The sequence below is a fragment of the Gambusia affinis genome, linkage group LG03 (genome assembly GCF_019740435.1).
Source record: "Gambusia affinis linkage group LG03, SWU_Gaff_1.0, whole genome shotgun sequence".
Taxonomy (NCBI): Eukaryota; Metazoa; Chordata; class Actinopteri; order Cyprinodontiformes; family Poeciliidae; genus Gambusia; species Gambusia affinis.
This window is the reverse complement of record NC_057870.1, coordinates 13,609,693-13,633,358: the sequence shown is the minus strand read 5'-3', so window position 1 is coordinate 13,633,358 and position 23,666 is coordinate 13,609,693. Positions and strand designations below refer to the sequence as shown.

The following is a 23,666-nucleotide window of genomic DNA, read 5'->3' as shown; positions in this document are numbered from 1 at the left end:
AAGCACGTATATAATAAAGAATTAAAAGACAAATGTGTATAATTATCTAATTGTATTTATTTAAAATGAAACAAAACAGTTATTCCTACTGGTTCTAAGATCGTTTTGTGATCTTAAACATTTACTCACTGTTATTCAGATTTTGACACAAACACTTAAGCAGAAACATAGAACAGATACCCACTAAATTCTGAAGTTGTCTTGATTTTTTGTGGAGAAAGACCCAAACACAAAATGGAAATAGGCAAAATCATAATGCATGGAGTATTTATACATTTAAATAACAGACTAATAAAAGGGTTTGGTAGATCGACTTAGAGCTGTTTGTTTATGTAGAAATTATATTAGTGGTTATTTAGGTCAGTAACCACTAATAAGTCGTGATTATTTCAAACGATTGTTCATCGTAAGTTTGGAAAAACAATGCACTACATTTCTTGTTCACAATGCTGTGAACCTTTAGTTTACATGACTTTGTGTTTGAGCTGGGGATTGGCACCAGCAACCCTCCCGATCCCATTAGGGACAAGGGTGAACAGAAAATGGATGGATGGACTTTGTGTTTGTTGATACCAGAAAAACTTTCAAAGAACACATTTTTCTTATTTGAAACTGAGAGAAAAGCGTAGTAATCTTCTTTCAGCCAGCTGACCATCAGTGGAAAGCAACATGTGGGGAAAGGGCAACAAGAGTTTCTGTGAACTCTTGTTGGAAGGAATGGTGTGGCAGAAAATTATTTTGGTTTTCATATTTTAACTCTTATAAAGCTCATTGATGTTATCTGTCCCATTCATAGAGAATAATTATGTTTCTGTTTTTAGTTGTTACTGTTTGTTAAGATTTATCAGTAAAGACTCAGACTTTCTTCTCCTTTCCAGCAACCTGGTAGCATCTAAGCAACCCATCCAGCGCTCTGGTTTCTTACCATCAACTTCTGTTCCTGCACATGGTAAAAAAAAATAAATAAATAAAAACATGTATTCAAACCTATTTTTCCTCAGAGACATACATGAGAAAAGAGGTGGATTTCAAGAACAATAATGCATTGTTAACAAGTTGTCGGGCTTTTCCCTCTTGTTGAATGACTGGCCTCTTATTGACATATTTAGAAACCGACCATTCATCCAGTAAATTTGATGAAAGCTTCAAGTAATCTAATATATCCTAATGGTCTCATGGTTTTACTTTGTTACTCATGTTCTGTTCTGTTCTTACCATCGCTTCCATGAGAAGACGATAGTGAGGTTGTGGAAAGTCTCAGCATTTTTTTTTGTTTTTCCCTTTAGAAACAGCTGTTAATGGGTGGGGAGGAAGCTCACAAAAATAGGAAGTGAAACTCAGAAGACCTGATTAAAGATTAGCATTATCAAGGATTTATTTTTTTCCTGGGAAGTTCAAGTATCCTTTTGAACTTTAGCCTTTATTAAAGCTGCAGTGGCCTTAAAATAGCAGAGCATTTAAAAATAAGCAAGCCTAACAAACCAGCATTCATATTCTCTGATACCTTTATGCCGGTTTGTGTTTCCCAGTAGGACGTCTCTCCACTGCAAATGAAAGTATGGAGCCTACATCAAAAAAAGAGGAGAAAAAGGTGTGTTTTTATTATTCTCTGTTGATCTAAAAAGTCTGAATTGTCAAAGCCATTGCAAAATTTTAAATGCTAATGTGGTAAATGCAAGTCTTTTAACGGATTTCTTTTTGCATTTGCAGATGAAAGCTGCAAGAGTCAAGTTTGATTTCCAGGCTCAGTCACCCAGGTAAAATATGTACCTAGATAAATCAGAGTAAACTTCTCCTTTCAATGTGATCTCTTAAATTTTACATGTAAGCTTAGGGTGAAATTTGCAGTCTAAATAATTGTCACAATACCAATTTGTAATTACTGTTCAACCTTTTGTGTTGCTTTTCATAAAATGACCTTCTTCTTGTGTTGTGCTGTGCTCAGGGAGCTCACACTGCAGAAAGGCGACATTGTTTACATCCACAGGCAGGTAGATGCCAATTGGTTTGAAGGGGAGCATCATGGGAGAGCTGGCATTTTCCCAACTTCTTATGTGGAGGTGAATTTCTGCCTACTGTCTTTTACTTCTCTGATAAACTCAAAGGGTGTTGCACATGTAATTTATGTGACGTGAAGGAAGTTTTCTTGTGTCCACAGCCTTTTGCTACAGGTAAATCAAAGTCCTTCTGACCACATCGCTAGTTTTACACATCTTGAGGCTGAAAGGTGTAGCCTTTCTTACTGGTAATATAGCGGAAGCTTAATCTGACTGGAGGCGTGTTATTTTTCAATTTTTGCCACAAATTCACATCTGGATTGAGGTCTGGTCTTTGACTGGGCCATAAGATTAAATTATGGTCCAGTATTTTAATCTTACTGGACTTACTGCAAACCAACTGGTGGGTTGGTGGAAACTTTTTGGATTACACCAATCCTAAAGGTAATTTATTACCTTGGAATCTATGTAGCAGTTTCTGGGTAAAGGGGCTGAACACATATGCATGCCAAATCTTTCAGATTACAATATTTAAAGCACATAAATAAATAAAACTCTGCATATTATTCCCTCAACTTTACGAATACACATTCTATTGTATTGATCCATCACAAAAAATACCAATGAGGCACTCTGAAGTTTAACAAAATATGAACAAACCTTTAAGGGATATATGAATGCTTTTGTAAAGTAATGTAATTGTAAATTTTATATTTAACTCTGTCTTTTATTTCAGATTCTACCTCCCACAGAGAAGCCGACACCAATCAAGTCTCCTACTCTCCAGGTGTTGGAGTATGGAGAAGCTCTAGCTCTATATAACTTCAATGCTGACCTTCCTGTTGAGCTTTCCTTTCGTAAAGTGAGTGGTTCACCTTGACAATTTTCATTACTGTAGAAAAAAAAGTCAAAACAAAAGACTTTAAAGTAGGACTAAGCAGACTGACAGTTTTGCTGTTCAAATATTTGAACAAATATTTGGAATTTATATATATATATATATATATATATATATATATATATATAAAACACTTTTTAAAGACTTTGGAAGAGTTTTTTGTTAGCTTTGTATCCCAAAAAAAGAATAATCAGCTAATCTGACTTTGCAATACGATCCACCCATCAGCTCTGCTCAAACTCATTATCTAGTCAGGTGTTTGTTTAATCCATGACAAAGTGGGGGGGGATCGTAACTACTTGTTGTGATTGAACTGGACCCAGAAGCAATTTGGACTTGAGCTAAATGACTCCCAGACAAGCTCCTTTTTTATGCTCATAAGATATTTCAGTGTTCTTGAAATTATTCTTAAAAGCATTCTTGAATCTTACAATCCCATCAAAACGTATCTTAATAACAGAATAAGTTGTTCTTTCTGCCTTATACAGTAAACTGTACTCACAGAGGAGAAAATACTGAGATGAAATTTGAGCATAAAGGCCTGTGGGGCTTACAGTGAAAATATTGCAGTAAATATTGAGTAGATTTGATGGGAAATGAAGTAAATAGGTTTTTAAAAATAAAATTCTGTGTTTGATAGCAGATCAAATATTCTGCTGGAAATTCCATAAAAAATATGTGCCTGTATTTGATCAAATATGTAAAATACATGATCAAGTTGTGAAGAGTAATGGTTTGTTTTTGTAGAAGCAGTTGTTGCTGCCAATAAATTTGGGAAAGTTAATCAAGAAATTGTCAAATAATTTTAAGTCAATTCTAGAGTGAGACAAGTTGCTTACAAGGGAAAATATTTAATCCAGTTGCCAGTTCTCCCAGGACAGAATGCCAATGTAAATTCAATCAAAGTAAACACAGTACATAAATACCAAAACCAAAAAACACAATAATGAGGAACTCTACATGCTTCAAAAATATTAATAATACTTTTACTCATATTTTAACTGCCTATTTATTTTTATTGTATTATTTGACCTTTTTTGGCATTAAGTCACTTAATTTTAATTGATTTTTTTCTCCTATGTACTTTTAGATTTTACTAAATAAACTTATGTTATTTTGCTTTGTTAAAGATAAAATCTCAGTGCAAAACAATTTTTAAAAAGCAGCGTATCCTCGTTTGTTTGGACGGGTTTACAGCAGAGAACTCATTAAGCAGAAAACAACACTTTAAGTTCTGCATCTCAGAATGACCAAAACATTACACATGAAGCAACATTTCCTAATTTTGTTTCTTTTCCCCGGCAGGGCGAAGTGATCTGCATAACCAGGCAAGTTGACGATAAGTGGTTGGAGGGCAGGATCTCTGGAACGAACCGTAGCGGCATCTTCCCGGCCACTTACGTCCAGGTCAACAAGATGCCCCGCACCAAATACTCCACGGATGACTTCTCAGCGGGGCCCATGTCTCCTGGACCGCAGAGTCCGGGGCGTCCACTCCACTCCCCGTCCCCGCGGTCACCACTGATTCCTTTCACGCCGCCTTCCCTCAGCCCCACACTTGAGCACTCCCCTTTGAAGCCATCGTCTCCTGTCCCGTATGGCGGCTCACAGTCACGCTCCCCCAACCAGACACTGTCACACCATCGACTTCCCCACGGCACCCCCAGTGCGGCTTCTCCCACCAACCAGAACAGCAACCTGATTGCAGCACACTCCACATTTAGAGCAGTTTCACCTTCTTCTCAGTCTTCAGCGTCCATGCACAGAGCGGCAGCTCCTTCAGTGAGCAGTCCCAGATACACTGGTCCCTCACAGGTCTGCTCTCACCACCGCCCTCAAACATCACAGCATGCCCACACCTGTGTTTTCCTTGTTTGTGTCGATACAGCAATATTTATGATGTCACTTTAACTGATGTGAAAATTGTTCTGCCCTCCAGGGTGCAAAACCAGGCCTGTACGCTCCCTTGAATGCACATGTCAACTCACAGAGCAATCCTGGTTCAGTAGTGGGGCAACGTCAACCGTACGTCTGTTTTTTTTATTTTTTTTTTAGCTTTGCTGTAGAACAGATGGATTATGTGAAACCATTTGCATTAATTTGTCTGTGTTTTGAACTGTAGGTATAAAGCTGTTTACAACTACAAACCCCAGAATGCAGATGAGCTGGAGCTCAGAGAAGGGGACATTGTGCAAGTGATGGAAAAATGTGATGACGGCTGGTTTGTAGGTAACGGACTTTCTGTTTTCATCATCACTTTAAATGAGGCAAGTCTGACTGCGAGCTAACTAACCCATGAGGACCCAGGCACACTTGTCTTTGAAAATATGTAGGATATAATGTACATAGCTCAGACCAAATGAAGAAAAGGATCTCAAATAGCGCCACCTACTGTCCGAGTTCTATAATGTGAAACATTTGTTACATTGAGAACCTCTTAGATTCTTTTGCTCTGTGTTTTAAAAGGCTAAATTCCAGAATAAAGATTGCGGAAACTTTTCCTTGTACACATTTTTATAAATTGTGCACTAAATAGTCTAATCTTCAACAAGTTGTACTTATTTCACACCTTGCTTAAAAAATAAAAAAAGTCACAGTTGCTGACTAAGCTGCTGTACATTTTGTGTCATAAAATCATGAGTTTACGCAATGCTGCGGGAATCTAGAGAACATTTCCAGAGCACTGAAATTGCATGTTACATAACATATCTCTGTGGATCCTCATCTTCAAATGTGTCATCTGGCTCTTTACCCAGGGCAGCCAGGGGGTTATTATTTAATTGTCTCTTATACCTGTAATAGTTTTGATTGCCTGGTTGACATGTTCAATTAGTGCTGAATGGATTAAGCTCTATAATATGACAATTTTCTTCTATGGAGCCTAATGATGATGAAGTTGCTATTTGATCAAAGGTTCTGATTTAGGACTGAATTCAAGGGCTGTTTTATGATTCCAGACGGCATTTGATCAGTTCCAGTTTATAATCTAGAATATGAATCATAGCTGAACTCGTTTATTCTACCCTGAACACAGCCTTTTGAAGCACAATATAAGATTTGTACATTCATTCATATGTGGAAATGCTAAAAAGAGAAATTTTATTACCAAAAAAAGACATTTTATATATTGTAGACAAGATAAACTTCATCCGAAATACTCCAGCTTATTAAAGATATAGAAGCAGAGTTAGTGAATAGTCTGACTAAAAACAGGAGAGCAATTATCTTTCTTGACTTAACATTTCTTTCTTGGTAATATTTTTTTTTCCTGAAAAATATTATAAGAATTTTTAATGAACTCAGATATATATCATCTAGATGAACCATTACCTACAGACAGTGGAGAGCTATCTTTAGAAGAGCAGGGATGTCCGTGTTCATGCATCCTTATGGCAACATTATTTACTAGTCAGTAAGCACTTGTCTGCAGAATCATTGCTATATTTACATTTCACATTTTTTACCAGTGTCAATTTGCAAGAAGTAACTTTAAAACACAAATGACAGAACATTAAACAACAAAAGTGAAGTGCTTTTATGTGAGAGCCCCCTCTCCTGGACATAACAAGACATTACATGTTTCTTTGTTACAAATTTCTAATGTATCAACAATCCTTCTTTGATTCTGTGTTGTGACCTTGTGTATGCGCTGTGCTGTCTGCAGGTACGTCAGAACGGACTCATACTTTTGGGACTTTTCCTGGGAATTACGTGACACCAGTCTGACTTCCTCACTCGCTGCTTGCCAATATTCAGTGGGACTGATGAGCATAGCTAATGAACATTTCCTTGTCCCATTTACTGCTAATGTTTTGTGGAGTTTGCATGTGCACTCTGTTTTCCAGAAGAGAAGGGAGGGACACCGTGTGGTTTCTCTCCTCACTGTCCTGCATGTGTGAGCACATATTGAATGCGAGAGTGTGTTGCACAGTGATTTCAGGAGCGTTTTTTTTTAATACACTTTAGAGCAACACTGATGTGACTGATTCTTATGCACAAAACGAACATTTTAGCTTCCTTATTCCACAATTTTTTTGCAGCTGCAGAAGATTTGCATTCCTTCCCACTGAGCAGCACTACTCCCTCCGAGGTCCTTAAACAGCACACTGCTGCACTCAGCCTTTTGTCACCACAGTGCCTACACAAACCACAACTGGGATGCAAAAGCAAAGATAGAGAGTTTTGTAGCATTCTTCTGAGTTATTAATATTTCTGTCACATATTTTCCCCCAGATTTTCTTTCAGATGTCTGAAATAACTGCAGCAGTTTTTGAAGAAACATCACAATCAACTTTAGGACAGTAAGGGCTTTGACATACCGTCATCTGTTTACCGCCCGTGAATAAATCACACCAAGTCTATGGTGTGATTCATGCACTAGTTTATTTGATTACAGCAAAGTGCTAGGCTGTTGTTTCCTGTCTGATAGTGAAAAGTAAAGACCTCCATCATATTCTCTGCTTTCAAATAAATTTTCATGTATGCTACAGCTGTAGCTGTGTTTAAAAGGTTGGATCAAGAATACTCTGATGGTTAAATTATCCTTAGAAGTGCTAAATTTAATGCTGTATGTGATGTGCCAAAAGTAGCTGAGGACGACATGCGTCTGTTCAAATGTCCATGAAACATTCCCAGCTCACTGTCTGATATATGTTTGCAACAGCTGCTTTTATGATATTTTTCTTTGATGTTTTTACATTGTCATTTGAAAGCAGTATTCAAGAAAATCATCTGTTTTTGGTTCAAGTGTAACTTGATAAGTTAATAAGACTTTATCTTAAGAAATAGATTCATCTTTAAGTGAAAGTTTCACTGTAAAAAATGATTTTCATTTACTAGCCACATGAGATGATTGTACAGATTGTAACAGTTTGTAAAACTGAAAGGATAATATATATATTTGCTTTAAAAGAACAGTGTATTGCATATCTATGGTACGCAATTTATATTAAAGTTGATTAAATATCACAGTGATAAAAAGCGACTGGTGTTCAGTTATTCATTTTGTTGTATGTTTCAGTAATATTGATCATTTATTATAGACAGAAGATCAGTGGAAGTTCTTATTCTTTATTCTTGGACAATAAAAATTTTGATTTAAATCAAAATAAAATTGCATCAGAAGTTCATGAAGCAACACATTTACTCAGAAAAGCATGAAGCATACTTAGTTGATGAAATACTTTTCAAGATAATGCTGTTGTTTTATGAAAAATCATTCAGCTGTGGGATTTTTAGTTTTCCTCTGTGATTCTCTCTAAGATTACATAACATGGTTCATGTAGATTATAGGAACATTACAACAATATTGTGCAATTTAAGGTCACAGGTTTGAATAGGTTTGGATGTGGAGTGATCACACAACCCAAACATGAATCAACATTAAGGGACCTTTGATCAAAGTGTCATCAGTGCTTTTATTTGCAATGACCTTTAAATCACCAACATGGGAGCGTCTTGGTGTTTCAAATCTTCTTATTTCACATTTTAAACTCAGCTTTCTAATGTCCCTCATGGAGCTGCTTAAACTTTAACCTGTCTCCTGTTGCACGTCCCACTTTGTGTCAGTAGGAGGCGCATGGACACAAAGTGCAGTTGGTTTTGGATCAATAGCTCAATTATCTGCTGCTCCCCGCTCTGCTCTGCGGTAAGACACGCCCCCCTTACTTTCAGCTCGTGTCAACCTTTTTTATTTTTTTATTTTTGGTAACGGCACATGGCATCGCGAGCTTATCCTGGTTATACCACAGAGCGCGCGCCCACAGCTGGCATTCTCGCGTGCCTTCTAAACCTTCCACACGACTGGCTGAGAAGCAGCAGCGGCTTTCCGGTGTTTTAAAAGCTGCCCTTATTCTCTTTAAAAAAAAAAAAAAAAAAAAAAAAAAACTATTTTGGTGACAGTGTCCGCCAGACTGCAGCAACCGTGCTGACTCCTGGCTGGAGAAGGTTTTTTTTGTAGTTCAGAAATAACATTTCGCAGGTGGAGGAGAAGACAGATTTAATTGCACCGCACTTAACCTGGTAAGTAGCTCCGCTATTCCCATCTACATATATTTTGTTTGACACAGCTCACTTGTGGGAGTTCCATTACAGCGTACAGCTTTGTATAACAAGTAGCGTGGGTTTAATTTAATGATAAGCAGGATACTAAGATTTATAGTCGGTTTGAAGCCTTCGGGGCTTATAAAAGTTAGAATTCACAACTGTGGCTTCACAATAAGTGAGACGATCATTTGTAATGAAGTAATAAATGACACACAAAATTTCTTTTAATTTTACAAAATTATTTCAACATCTGATTTAAAACATTGAAGGTTGAGAAAAGAGCTATACAATGTGGTTAAACAAACAATAGAATTAAAACAAAAAATAAAACTAAGTTCTCAACAACAATATTTTGAAATAAAAATCACTTTATAAAAACTATTCACATTCTTTGATGGGTATATGAGGATAGTCTTTTGAAGTCTGTCATTTTTAGTGCATCTTCCTCTAACGAGCTAAACATTTACCTTGAAAAGTCTCATAGTCCTTGAAATGTCTCTAATAGCCTCAGCATATGATCTTGAACTCAAGAGGCTTTACCCAAAATGTTCACTCCTCCACTCACTTTTGTCACCATACTCTTGATCTCTTGTGCTGACATATGGTAGCTCCCAACTCTGTCCTGTCTGACCATTTATCATTGTGTTTAGTCTGACATAATGCCTGGCCACCCATGAGCAAGTTTCATTAGACTACTCATAATTACTTAAGGTATTGTGCATACTCGGGTCAAAGGGCAGGTAAATTTTAACATTAAATTGATGCTTTCATGTTGCACTAAGCATGGCATCAAAAGGAAAACAGCTGATTGAGCAAAGTGCTCTCAAAGGTCATGCAAATATGATGTGGCCAGATGTTTTAAAACTTTAAAAGTCCACAATTGAACTTGTAAAAAAAAAAAAAAGAAAAGAAAGGTCGTCAGTGGTGAGATTTTAAGAAACTGACATGTGTTGATGCCTTTCCTGTTTCTGTTGAGAAGGTTTTTTTCATTAGGTATTCAGTTTGATTCCTGATGGAACTGAACCAGGTGCAAGCCTCTGAAGATCTCAGACACATTACATCAGTCCAGCAGCTGTTTCTGTTACCCTCCTAACCTTTAAAGTTGCCTGTTGAACAGTAATGATGTGCTTTCATGCTTCATATTTGAAAAGTCAGCCTTTCAATGCTGCATTTCTTCCCTGTTTTTTTGTTAAATGTCTGGATAGGCATGCTCCTCTCCTGCTGCACTTCACAGAAGGTCTTTAGAAATAACTGGACCTGACTGCGAGCTCAGCAGATGGAAAACTACTTGAGGGGTTTCAGAGCACAGCCCCGAACAGTCACAGTAATTCAGCCTTGTTCTCAATACTCCTGTGATTGCAAATTGAATACGTTTTCCATTGTGTCTGGCAGTCTTTAATCTCCATGTTTTACCTACCCTCCTCTTGCTCTTTGTGTTGGTTTTTCTGACAATTTGGTGCTACGCTTGCTGGATGAAAACTGGTCAAGTTCATCCAAAACCAAAGGCAGTCGCACTATAATTTTGGGTAGAAACAAACGGAGGCTTTTCAAGAAAACAAGTAGAAGTTGATGAAAAGATGTCTTTTTGTTTTTCAGCTGTGGTCCCCTAAAGCGAAGTAAATATTTGAAGACGTTTTTAGATGAGCATTTTCTTGTGCTGTGTTCCGTGACACTTATGCAGCAAAAGTAAGGTCTGCATGTTTCTTGTCAGCAGGAAGTCTGTGTTTTAGTTTCAGCAGGTGGGTTTTGACTCTTGCTTTCATTTCAAGTTTTGTGCAAAGTTTCAGAGTCAAACTTGGCACAAAAAATGAAAAAGGAAAGCTCAGCGAACATTGGCAATGAATCTGGAAACATAAAGTTGCAGCTGTGTATTTTGAGGGTGCAGTGAAATGAACAAAGTTCTTCTTACTAAAAAGGCAACAGTGCGTGTTGAGGATGTGGTGAGCTGCTCCAGTTATGAAACAGTCAAGTCTGTTGTCTGATTTCGTTAGCAAGAACAGTGGTATCAAGATCTTCAAATGCGATGCAAGGAGTTTTGAGCAAAAATCATCTTTTTGTCTTTATCAAGTACTGCTACAAAGTCTCACGCCAGTCCACTGTTGCGGTGCTTCATGAAATGCTTTTATAGACCAGACTGCCACAGATGAGCCTCCACCCTTGAAACCTTCTCCCTCGAAAAGGGAGTAACCCACAAAAATTGCAGGTATGTTTCAGCTTATTATTAATGTGCTGACACATAAGCAATTAAATATGGCGACATTAAACACAAAGGATAATGAACATACACCCCTTTTTGACATCACAAACCTTGTTGTTGTTTGACGTTTTCTCATCTCCTTGGGGACTGCAGCTATATCTGACCAAATGGGTGTGATTTGGCGAATATACGGGAAGTTTTTTTTCCCCCTCTTCTCTGCCCAGGGAGAGGCTTTGCTGCTGCATTCCTCTCCTTTTTGTTCACAGGGTGTGAGTTCAGGTATAGTTGGTTGAGTTGTCGGTGTGGTGCACAACACCCAAGTTAGAGTTTGCAAGTGATGTCATTGCTAAAGTGGGTTGTGGAAGGTTCACACTTTGTGAAAGGCAAACAGAGAGAGAGCCTAAACAAGTGTCTGTGATTCATGTTGGGAATATTCCCCCTGAAGCTACAGTGGTTCATCTACATGTTACTCCACAAAAGAGCTCTAAGTTACATTTGTCTCCTCTGTTCATCTGATGCGATTTCAGTTTTGGGAAGCCAGTTAAGAATATTTTCATCCAAGCTTTAAAGGGGTAGGTCGAGATTATTTTTTAGGCTTAGCTAAAAGTATGTAGTCAATAACATCTTAGGTATCTTCATTTGGTATAAGTCCAAATTCACTGGTTCTGGAGGCTGAAGCTACTGGCTAGTTGATGTCTTCCTTTAAATTGCTATGAAATGTTGCTTCCCTTTTTATATTAGTTACTTTCATCATGCAAGATACCCGTTTACAAGCATTGTGACAATAACTTTTACAAGATGCTAACGTGAGCATCTGATCCAGAGCTTGATATTGGCACTAAACTTTACCACTAACAAAAATAAGATTTTTATTTTTATAAGAAAAAAATCTCATACATCTGCTATAATGTACAATCTCTTTAGCTTGATGTGTGACTGGTTAATGTCCTACCTGCTGTGGATGACTCTCTTGGTATTTTGTTTTGTATAAATCCAGATTAGTTGGTCAATTAAATAATTTCAAAATCCCAGAGTGAAAGTAAGTAGAAGATGAAGATAACAGCTAGCTAGTAGTTGGATTAAACCAGATTTCTACTGTCTTACAACAACAACAAACTCCATAATGTCTTATTTATGTGAATGCTATTTTGAAAACCTTTGAACATTAGTTGTGCAGTTATTTACTCAGAGGTTGATGGTTGCTTATGGATCAACTGAATGTGGGAGGTTTTGCACAACCAGTGATCCAGAGAACTGAACATGTAAACATGCTCCAGTCAGAAACTGTCTGACATAAAAGGTGAAAATGTAAATAATCATGAACTTGCCAATTTAAACATAAAAACTCTATGGCATAAAAATAGTGCTTGCATAAACCACCAACATGTTTGATTCTGGATTTGTTATAAGACGCTTTGGTCTCCTCCTCCCATGGGACGACTGTTGGCTCAGGCAAAAGGACCAATGAATGTGGATTTAGGCTAATTAAGGAAGAAAATTGAGCTCCTCACTGCAGGTAAGCTGTTAATTTCCCAAAACGTTTGCTATAGAGCCTATCTAGTAAAATCCTAACACATCCCTTTAAGGACAGGCGAGGAAGGTTTTAGTTAAGCAAAAGAAATGGTGGTCAGGTGGCCAGGAGTTTTACTGATCTAATTAACATTTTATCAGAGTACAAAAGTTCCTGTTGAGGCGCATTTGGAAGCAACTTATTTTTCCAAATTTCATTCCTGTTTAAAAATGAGGTGCTAATCTAGCAAGTTGGCATTGTTAAATGCAATGATTCTAATTGTTTCCCGTGACGTTTACTATTATATTAACAGTCTGACTTTTTGCATTAATTCTCTGCTTAAGCTCATTCTTTCCACAGAAATTTACCTGTAAACATAAGGAATGGTTGCCATGCTGATTTGGTGCCATGCTAAACAAAGTTACTGACTCATCAAAGGCGAGTCATTTTACCTCACTCCTGTCAGCTACATGCACAGTTTCAGACGTGTGTGCACAGGCATCAATTATTCAGCTTGAATAACCCATAAGTACAGAGGTTAAATGTTGATGATTGCCTGCTAGATATTATACGTCTGTGTGGTAATGGTTGCATGTACCTTTTGTTACAAAAAAAAGATATCTACAGAAAACTGTCGATGTGCTTCGGTCTATGGAGATTTTAATTTTCTCCATTTCAAAGTACACATTGCTTCACATTATAAAATCTGTTACAAATTATTTTATTAAATGTGGGACACAAAAGTTTTCTTTTTTTTTTTTTTTGCCTGAATTGTCAAGATTTTCTGCATATCATAGTGGTGAGTATTGAGTTGAATGCAATGCTGTCTTGTCATATCGTATTTCTTTTTGTGCCTGTAGGGAAAAGCTCTCAGACATGTGAAGTGCCAAAGAGTCTTTAACATGTTGCATATGAACATGACATGCTTGAACTATACCCAAAGAAGAAGAGTCTCCCTGTGAAAATTAACAGACTGAAAAAGGACGAATAAAATAAAGCTGTATTCATTTTTTTAATCTTGCTTGTAAAAAATGTCAGTTCCTATCCTGAAACTTAATTATATTTTCTACAGAATGAGAATCAGCTTTATTGGCCAGGATTAGGTGAACAAACAGGGAATCTGACTTCAGATTCTGTTGAGGTGAGATTGTACACACGTGGAGACCACCTCCTCGGCAATGATGCATGGAGGTGGTGGTGTCATGATTTTAGATGCTTTGCTGCAGCAGGACTTGATCAGCTCATCACCATTGAATCCTCCATGAAACCTGCTCTGTGTCAGAGGGAACATGACAATGATCCAAAATGTACCAGTAAATCTACCATAGACTCACTTAAAACTCTGAAATGTAAAACAGGGGCCTAGTCAAAACCTCAAACTTGGACTCATTGGTATTTTTGGATGAAATAACATACTGTAGTAGACTATTAGGGTGTAGGATGTCCCAACTAATCTCTTTGCTAAAAATCATGTTTTTTTTTTTTTTGAGCAATACAATATTGAAGAATGTGATCCAAACTCGTTTCAGTATGTGAGTCTCATGTGTCAAATGTCATGTAATTTGTTGGTAAGCAGATTCTCTGTAGTCATAAACCTGTCTGTCATCAGAAGTGATTTTCTACAGTTTAAAGCTATTTCTCATCAGGAGGGTGTCCTGCTTTACAGCCGATGCAGAACCAGACAAAGTTATCTAATTAATTAATGCTCCACATTAATTATGTGAATGAATCATTTACTACTTTTTGTGGCAACAAGAAGTGAGCAAAACATTTTTTGTGTTCTGGCAACTGCTAGACAGCGACTGTGGGAAAGGAAAGCTTTCTCAAACAGCTTTCACTTTGTAATCTCACCAGTTGTACATCATACATAACTTGATTACTGATTCTTACTGCTGCTGGATTTTTCTCTAGCCTCTTCTCCAGCCTCTGAGCCCAACCACAGCTGTCACCCTCTTTTATTTGTGTGATGCCAGCAGTAAGGACTCAGAAAATTGGCAGGGTGCTGGGGTGGTTCTGGTCACTTTATAGGAACGGCTGCAGACACTCCTACAGCTAAAAGACTCCCCCTGAGGCTGGGAAAGTTTGGGGCGGTTGCTCCCTGTCATTAGCGCTACTGTGCCTATTTTTGCAGGCCACAGTAATGAAGAGACCCTAATGATGGTGAGCCCAGTAACCCTGTTAATTGGCCCAGAGTTTTAATGAGAAACTAGGTATGCACCGTTTGTCCTAAACACTTGTGGAATGTGCAGACAATGAACTGGGCGTGGGGGGCGGGAGAGGAGGAGTGTGACTGCTATCCTAGATCTACTCAAGCCTGCAATGTTTTTCTAATCTCCGTATTTTATGTTTACTTTCTGCTATAAGTTGACTTGTATCAGTTTTAGTCTTCATATTAGCTCTGGATGCTAATAGCATTGGGAAGACGTGCTGGTCACATTTCCCAGTTCATTTCCACTATTTTGCCGTTATAAAACTTTAATTATTTTTGAAATCTTAGGTTTACAGTTTATGTAAGCATGTGACATCTGTTGATTTATAATGTGGAGAGGGAAGAAACGCCATCAGTGACTCGGATCTCCTATCGATCTGTTTTGGCATCATAAAATAATTGGCGGGAATTTGATTGCTTTTAAGGTCATTTACTTTCAGGAGCATAAAATTAGCATAAAATTGACATATCTTTAAGCACAATAGTTTGAGAATGACTTTACGACCATATTATGTGCTAGTTGATAACTGATCCCTAAGCTGACAAGTTATAGCTAAGTCAAAGAGCAGCAGTTTGAGCTCATTTGGGACAAAAAAAATCTCAATTTCATATAAATGTGTGTCAACAAGGCTTGATTTGCATAAACTAACAACTTGTAAGGAATGTGTCCTTTACCCCTTAGCCATCAAACGCTTAGACTTCCTGTAAAGGATATCAATGCAGTAGTTTCTTATCTCTTTACCCTTTTGTACCTTGCTGACATCATCTTTATAATGTCGTCAGATCAGAGAACATGGGAATAAATGGGGGGTAAAAAAAGTATTTCCATGAAACAACCAAGCCTAACATTTTGCTAATATTGTCCTGTTCTGTACAACCAGTTGAAAGATTTCTGATGCTCACAGGGAGCATGACTGCCAAAAATGATTCTTTCCAGTTCACCAATCAGCATTTCAACGGGCTTTTTTTTGTTCAAATCGGTTTTCAGTATTTAAAACTCAGCATCTGAAAAAACCTTTTTTTTTTACCATCTGTTTTTATTTTGTCTTATTTCTGCTTTATAAATTGAATCAGATTATGATTCAATTTCACAAAAATTTCTAGACACTTCACAAAGCACAGTAGTGCTGACCCTTTAACAAAAATAAAGGTAATTTTTTTTATGATTTGTGCGATTTGGATAAATTGAAACGGAAGAGAATAATTAAACTGTAGGTTTGTGTACCTATACTATGTTGGGCTGAAGTTGGTACTTGGCACACTTTGGGGTCTTGGTTTCTCCTTCGTTTACCAAATACTAGCTTGGAAAAATCTCTGGATTATTTTTCAGCCTCTGTGACTAATTGTTAGCAAGTTTATTTAGCCACATGAAAAATTTAGACACAATGCAAATTCAGTATTAATTTAAGAAAAAAAATAACCTATGTGGTTTAAATTTAACCAAATAGTATTTTATTTCAAGCTTCGTCAAAGAACTTTGGAGGATACAGTATGCAGACTTGAATACTAAGGGAAATAAATGCTACATTTTTAGGTTTTGTGACTTAAAATATGGTGTATTCCCTTTAAACGCTAGAATTTCTAACATTACCGTAAGCAATAGATTTAGAAATAGACAAATAGAATATTACAAAATCTGTAAATAATCATGCAAATCCTGACCTTTGAAATTGTTAAACAAATTACTTTTGTTTCTGTAATGTGGTTGTTTCATGTCTTAAAGCACTACCATATGTCAAACATGCCAGATCCTTATACACTGCTGTATATTGGATAAACACACATTATGTGTAAATGGGTGCAGTGAGCCCTGATAAAATGTTTCGCTTCTTGTTCACTCTGTCTGGAGGATTTAGTTTATTTATTTTCGTTGTCTAGAAGAAGCAGTTAGATTTAATGAGTCTTTGGCTCTGCAGGCTCTTGAGCAATTTTAGTCATATGCCTTTGGTTTGAGATTCTTCCCATTCCTATTTGATGTGGTTGCACAATTCATGTCAGGGGGACTTAAGCCAGTCACCGTGAAGACGAAAGGAAACTTATTGAAATGTTGACTGTCTTCACAATTTTATCTAACGCTAAGTCTGGCTGAAAGAAATGTGTGGCTGATGAAAGCGTTGAGCTGTACATAAGCTGCGGTTTGGCACATCACTTGCATCTACTGTCATGTTTATAGTCTCCTTGTTTTCTTTTTTTGTCAGGGTTGGACTTGAGCCTGTGTTCATCTGATCATTCAATGGCACTAACACTGAACTTGATCGGCCCCTCTCCATGGGGCTTCAGAATATATGGAGGAAGGGACTTCAAGAAGGCCATTACCGTATCAAAGGTACTTATTCATCTTACTCAAACTTATCTTAGGTAAAAGGCTGTATCCTCTGTTTTCTCACAAAATACGTCGTAATGGTATGTCATAGAAAGCAAACTTCCTCATTTCAACTCTTTTCTTGTCTTTGTTTATGTCTGTTGCTGTGTCATGCCCATTTCCTTGACTACTGGATTTGTTGGAATAAAGTGGATGTGGGCTGTATTGGAAGGAAGCCACTGATTACAGTTGAGGTGGGAGGTGAAGGATGCCTGGTCTGAACAGGGCAATGTTTGGGGATCAGATTCTGTTCACCCCTTGTGCATCAATAAGTGCATCCATTGCACCTTACATGAACCATTTTCATGTTTTTTACTCAAGATATGTTCCAGTTCAGACAAAAGGTGCAACATGAAAATCAGAAGCAGTAATCATGCGGAGTGAAATAAACACAATCCGGAAGCCTTGCTCAGACTGACTTCTGCATAACCCTGACCTGCTCGCTGCACATCCTGGTCCTTCACAACAGTTTATTTTTTTTCCCTTTTGCAGCAACACCCTTCTTCAGTAGTACTTAATGGCAAATGCCAAAAGAAAATTGGGTTGTCAGAAATACTGAGGCTTTTTAACAGGATTGGTTTTGTAGCGACATGGTTGGAGAAGTTTAAGATTTTGGCAACGGCTCAGTGTTGACATGCCTGACTTCTTTATTCTGTTGACCTGAAAGATGGCTTACCTCTGTTTGTCTTGGAGTCTAAACTTTGTAGAAGAAGCTCTAGCTGATCTTTGTGTTTGTGAAATCAAGCTTGCTCTGATCAGAGAAGACATGCACTGTTGTGGGTCACCACAGCAACTCCTGTTTGCCTCCAAGTGGGCCTACTGACATTGCACCTCTGGCCTCATACTTCTCTAAGCTGAATGGTGAACTGGAGGCTGAGTGGCCTTCTGTTTGGACTCATTTTCATTGCTCCAATTTTCCTGATTCCTGCTTTTTACTCATGTTTAAACTTTTCTTTACTCCTTTGCCTGTTTTTAACTTGTCAGTAAAACACAAATATCATCCTTATGTCTAAAGATACAGCATTATTGCCATATTTTTTCCTATGCATGTTTGCAGATTTTACAGTGCCTTACAAAAGTATTGCTACCCCATATTGGAACCACAAACTTCAATGTATTTATTCGGATCTTACATAATCAATTAAGCAAAGCTAAATTGCTCATAACTCTAAGGCGGATTGTATATAAAATCCTGTGCATCATTGTTTTTGTTTGCATTTATAATTAGGGCTTTACAGTCCACGCAGTAGCAACGTGCATATTGAATTCCCCTCTCGGTGGGACAATAAAGGATATTTCTATTCTATACTATTGCATTCAGGGATATTGCTAGAATTATGAATTTGTGATGGATGAGGCAGCCCTGTTGGTACCTAACAAAGTGGCAAAAGGTTAAAACAAATGGATGAATATCCTTCCCAGTCACTGTAAAAGGGGAGTAGCTGATGCAATGTTTTGGCTCGTTAATCTGAAAATCCATTTGTGGTGGTGGAGTACTGAGTTTGATGTGTGTTGACGCTTGTAGCAGAGGTCAGAGCCTGTCGAGTTATGAAGAAGTGTCACAATAAGGATTTCTTCACAAGAGTGTCACAAGTACTTCTACTGTTTATCAGCACAGTACAGGCAGTCTTATGCGCATGTTTTTCTGTGTAAAGAATTTAACGAGCCCGTCATTTCCTCTGCACATTTTTCCTATTTATCACTCATTGTGTGGCTTGCCCACTGACTTCAATTGGAGGTTATATTTAGGACGTGGGGCAATAACTGGACCTTATTTTTCTTAACAGGTCAATGGAGGCAGCAAGGCAGAGAAAGCAGACCTGCATGCTGGTGATATCATCCTGGAAATCAACGGTGAAAACACAGCTGACATGCTGAATGTGGAGGCCCAGAACAAAATCAAGAACTCAAAGACCCATCTGCAGCTTTTGGTGGAGAGGTACAAAAAAACACTGATCTGCTTTTACAGTAACTGTGGACTTAGTTCTGCAGATATTTATATGTTGGATATATAAACAAAACAAATATAGAGCTTTGGACATGCTTGATCATCACAAATATCTTCTACATCCCAAATGGTTTGTTTGTTCCAAAGCAACAATCTTTGTGCTGTTTTCACCTCCATCAAGCAAACACTGTACAAACAAAACAAGTGATTGTAATCAGGGGAAATGCCAGGATGTATGAGAGCCACTCTGTTCCTTTCCCTGTTCCCTCCTAATAGGCCTTGTTGTAAGATTTGCAGAAACCCTGTTTGAATGCTACTGAAAACTTTTCCTATGAGCCCGTGCTTCCGTCGGCTGGCATTTTGATTAGACATCCTCCCTAAATTCTGCAGTGGTCGGGGTTGATCTGTTTGTCTTGTTCTCTTATGGCATGAAAACATCCACTGAGACACACTTGCACACGTTTCCACAGATTTCCTTCTCGGATGTCCTACGTCCATGAGGGTGAATTTTTCCCTCCTGACCTCATATCTACAGTCGAGCCAAAAGCACCATTACTCCTTGGCTGCCCGGTACAATGCCACTGTGCAGCCTCCGCCCTGTTGTTGATCACACAAACCCTCAGTGGGTTTTCAGCACCTAAAACTCACCTCACAGCCTTCTTTACTTTGGTTGCTCAAACCAATCGGCCATTTGAATTATATTCAGACTCCATGGTGTGAATTTAAGTTAGATTTGTACCAATTACTTTTTAATTTCTTGGGCTCAGTTTTCTTTATTTCATGGTTTCCGATGAGAAGTAGTTTGTGAACTACTTGACAAACTATTAGTTCATCTAAAGTTTATAATTATAATTCCAGCTTCTATAGGAAGCTTCTATAGGAAGCTGGAATTATATAATCAAGTTTTGTCTGTTTTTGTACTGATGGAAAAAGCTTATTTGGAATATCTAATGGAAAGTAACATCCAACTCAGAAAATCTATATAACCTTCTTCTCACCTTGTAAGTCTCGACTTCTAAATAATTTCATGTGGGGTTGAGTAGGTGATAGTTTTCAGAGGTTGTAGTTTGATAAATGATGCAACAGTTCTCACATGGGTTTATTAAGAATGACACTTTATTACCAGGACTCCATCACCCCTGATGTCAGCGAGTTAAGTAGTCAGGCTGCCGGCTCAGACAGAACTGCTTACCGTCATGACTCTCTTATCTTGCCATCTATAATAATGATGCATGACAAACGATGTTTTGTCATGTTCAAACGCCATGAAGTTTCACAAACCAGAAATATTTCCAAACATTTGAATTTGTCTTCTGTGTAAGCAAAAGAAAAGCTTAGTAGCCTGCTGACCAGAAATACCCACAAACACATTTGGAGATGGATTACTTTATGATCGACATGAGAAAACTCTGGTCACTTCTGCACCTACTCTGCCAACTCACTGGAAAACTTTAAACTATTTTTGGGGGTAATTATGGCCTACTCTTCTTGTCTTTGTAGATTTGTTTTATATCAAGAACAAGAAGGTTTAAGTCTTTAGTCTTTTTTTCTTTTTCTTTAAGAGGACAACAGGCAAGTATGCTTGAGTGTGCAGCTCAGCCAAAGGTCATCACACAGCCACCATTTTTTTACTGGTAGACTGTTTATTTCTCAAATGCTGTTAATTTAAGACAGATTTAATGAGGCACACACCTTCCAAAAAGTTCCACGTTTATGTCAACAGTCCATTGAATATTTTCCTCAACGTGTTTTTTTTTTTTCTGCAGACGTGTCCTTGTTCTTGTTGATTAGCAGTGGGTTTTGCCTTGGATCCCTCATATGGATTTAATTAATGCCCAATTGTTCTTTGTCTCTCTTTTTTTTCTTTTTTTTAATTCTTGAATTTCCCTTGATTCCAGTAAATAACCATGTAGTTGGGGGCATTTGCAGCTGTGGAAGTCTTCAAATCTAGTTTTTCTTACCTACAGCAGGTCATCAGTGAGAAATGGCAAACAGATGGTGCATTAGCAGTCAAATTCCTACAATCTCTCCTCTGAATGCAGTGTGTGGACATAAGGCCACTAGAAGGATTCCTTCATGGCAATTTACCACAAGCATCCCAGCCTTGCTGTGTGCCTCCCCACATTGGATCAACCAAGAAGCTGACTATTTACGGCCCTTCAGCTGACTGTCATTTTCATGTTTGTTTCAGGGCCTATAATGCTCATGTTTAGAGTAGAAGTGAAGTCCAAAAAATTGAGATGCACATTGGATTAAAATACAGTACAGACCAAAGGTTTGGACACACCTTCTAATCGAACTCAATTAGAAGGTGTGTCCAAACCTTTGGTCTGTACTGTATGTGCAAAATAAATATTTCACAAATACTTGGGTGTTCTTTTGAAAATGGTTACTTTCCCCCTTTTCAGCATAATCAGGAATACATCAGCATCTTCATAATTCCATTTAGACCAGATTTGCATACTCAGAATATTTATCTTGCCTTAAGTTTCTGTCTGCCTTACATTCCTTTTAATTCAGCTGTAATTGTATCAGACCTCAACCCAGGTGCACAGCTGCGAAATGAAACTCTGGGTTGTAAGGTATTGACTTTAAAATCCATATGAATTCTGTGGTTTTCTTCTTTTTAAGACCCAAGACTCCCAGCTCTACACAGACCAACGGCATCAGCACCCCTGAACAGCTCACTGGACACTTCCAGGTCAGTGCTGGAGCTCTGAGGGACTTTTCATGTTTTATTTGGTCTGATGTCTTGAAGGCAAACATCAGGTGTAGTTTGTAAGCCCTCAAGTGTACCATGCTTTCAATGCCATGGAAAGCTATCGAGTACATATTAATATATACCTTATTATAACTACAGCAGTTTTTGCTTCACTTATGCTCATGGATACATTGCACACCCGTTTATTGCATGTTGTGCTTTACTGTCCTCAAGAGGAAAACAGTGAAACACACAATAGAGATTTAATCATTGATCATTCTTATCAGTGAGATTCCAATCCACGTTTTGCAGTTTTCTTAACTTGTTACGGTTACATTGCATGTTTTTGTGTGGCATGGGTCCAATCAAGTTACATTAAAGAGACAGAAAATTATGTCATTTTTCTTTCCTTTACTTTTTCTTTGTGCAGGAGGTAGTCATAGTGAGCCGAGACGAGAACCAGAACTACAGTGAGTATAAAATCTCCAGTCCTTCGTCACAGTCCCCAGGACCCTATTCATCATATTCTCCTGTCAGCCCTGACAGAAGAGGGGAAAGACTGACACCTACCATCAACAAGAGGTAGCTATTGTTATGTAATACTGTAAATATCAGTGTACACAGTTTTCAAGCATGCAGATTCAAATAGATTTTGTTCCTCAAAGGTATAGCCACATAGTTTCCACCAGAAAACTTGCCAAGCTTGGTGGTAGGTGGTAGGTGATGTTTTTGTGTTAACATTTTCTAAAGTTGTTTTGAGCTCCTTTTGTTCACAAATACAGCTCAGCAAAAATGAACCAATTATCACTGGTTGTTTTTAATCTTGGCCTATTAAACGTGTCCTTCTCTCTCAGATCCCACCAAATCTGTATTGAAACACTGTTAGTCATGATAATGTTCTCAGTAGGAAGAGAGAGTCCCTGAATTATATCCTGCCTCAGGCCCCATATTACCTTGGGCCAGCCACAACTATTAAAAAAAATATTACCAATATTTATTGTCCATTATAGGTATGCATAAACTAAATATTCTTGGGTATAACATTCATATATTTCTTGTATTAAGATGTTTAGTATTCTTAGTAATGTCTGTGGCTTGCTGGTTATGATTAGTTATTTATCCAAGCGAATAAATACTTTGATTAAAAAAAGCATCAGTCTGTTATTTACTGATGGTGTGGTTCATCTACATTAACTTCATCAAGTTGCAGGTGTAGACATGGAGCCAAGTGCTTGACAGAACACGTATTGAGCGACCATGTGTGAAATATAAATGCACATACAATGCATCATTCTGCTGAGCACCTTCATGGAGGGATCATATTAATGCTGGTGCAGGCAAATCTGCTCTGCAAGAGCCTCTTCCAAATAGACCAGTTTGAGTGAGAGGTGGTGTGAGCCGTCTCTGCCGAGTAACTAAATTTTGAAGAGTAAAATTACCAGGTTTTTAGTTCTGAGCTGTGTATGCGAACACAGGACGCAAACGGTGCGAGTGATGCCCAGCACCCCTCAGCCTAGCACCCTCTCCGCTGCGTCAACTATAAACCTACTGTATGTTGCCATCACTGTTGCTGGTGTAGCTAGCCTGGCAGTGGGGAAAGTAAACTTTGGAGGACTGCCATGCTTTTAATACACTGGAGGAAACCCTGAACCAAGAAGGTGGGGACAAACAACTAGTTTAGGAATCCTTTTATTGTTACAGATAAAGCAGCGTATAACATTTCAGAAACTCCACACTCCTGCTAATGTTGCTCAGAAAAGAGTATGTGCAATAAGTGAACAAACGGATATAAAAAGAAC

At 38.0% G+C, this 23,666-nt stretch overlaps 2 protein-coding genes across 8 annotated transcripts in view; both read left to right on the top strand.

The window, feature by feature from the left end:
• The window catches only part of sorbs3 (sorbin and SH3 domain containing 3), a 30,704-nt gene extending 22,829 nt beyond the window's left edge, over positions 1 to 7,875 (top strand). For 4 of the 7 annotated variants that reach the window (XM_044111243.1, XM_044111241.1, XM_044111246.1 and 1 more), the window contains 9 exons: positions 879 to 949; positions 1,530 to 1,591; positions 1,711 to 1,757; positions 1,946 to 2,060; positions 2,734 to 2,859; positions 4,201 to 4,710; positions 4,835 to 4,920; positions 5,018 to 5,124; positions 6,560 to 7,875. In XM_044111243.1, the coding sequence (XP_043967178.1) occupies positions 879 to 949; positions 1,530 to 1,591; positions 1,711 to 1,757; positions 1,946 to 2,060; positions 2,734 to 2,859; positions 4,201 to 4,710; positions 4,835 to 4,920; positions 5,018 to 5,124; positions 6,560 to 6,621 (1,186 nt within the window). In that variant the 3' untranslated portion in view covers positions 6,622 to 7,875. The remainder of the gene's footprint in view (positions 1 to 878; positions 950 to 1,529; positions 1,592 to 1,710; positions 1,758 to 1,945; positions 2,061 to 2,733; positions 2,860 to 4,200; positions 4,711 to 4,834; positions 4,921 to 5,017; positions 5,125 to 6,559) is intronic. The other 3 variants (XM_044111244.1, XM_044111247.1, XM_044111245.1) reach the window with 3 other exon arrangements.
• Positions 7,876 to 8,585: 710 nt separating this feature from the next.
• The window catches only part of pdlim2 (PDZ and LIM domain 2 (mystique)), a 37,165-nt gene continuing 22,084 nt past the window's right edge, over positions 8,586 to 23,666 (top strand). The window contains exons 1-5 of the mRNA XM_044111239.1: positions 8,586 to 8,916; positions 17,055 to 17,182; positions 19,006 to 19,157; positions 21,798 to 21,867; positions 22,298 to 22,449. Coding sequence (XP_043967174.1) covers positions 17,090 to 17,182; positions 19,006 to 19,157; positions 21,798 to 21,867; positions 22,298 to 22,449 — 467 coding nt within the window. The 5' untranslated portion in view covers positions 8,586 to 8,916; positions 17,055 to 17,089. The remainder of the gene's footprint in view (positions 8,917 to 17,054; positions 17,183 to 19,005; positions 19,158 to 21,797; positions 21,868 to 22,297; positions 22,450 to 23,666) is intronic.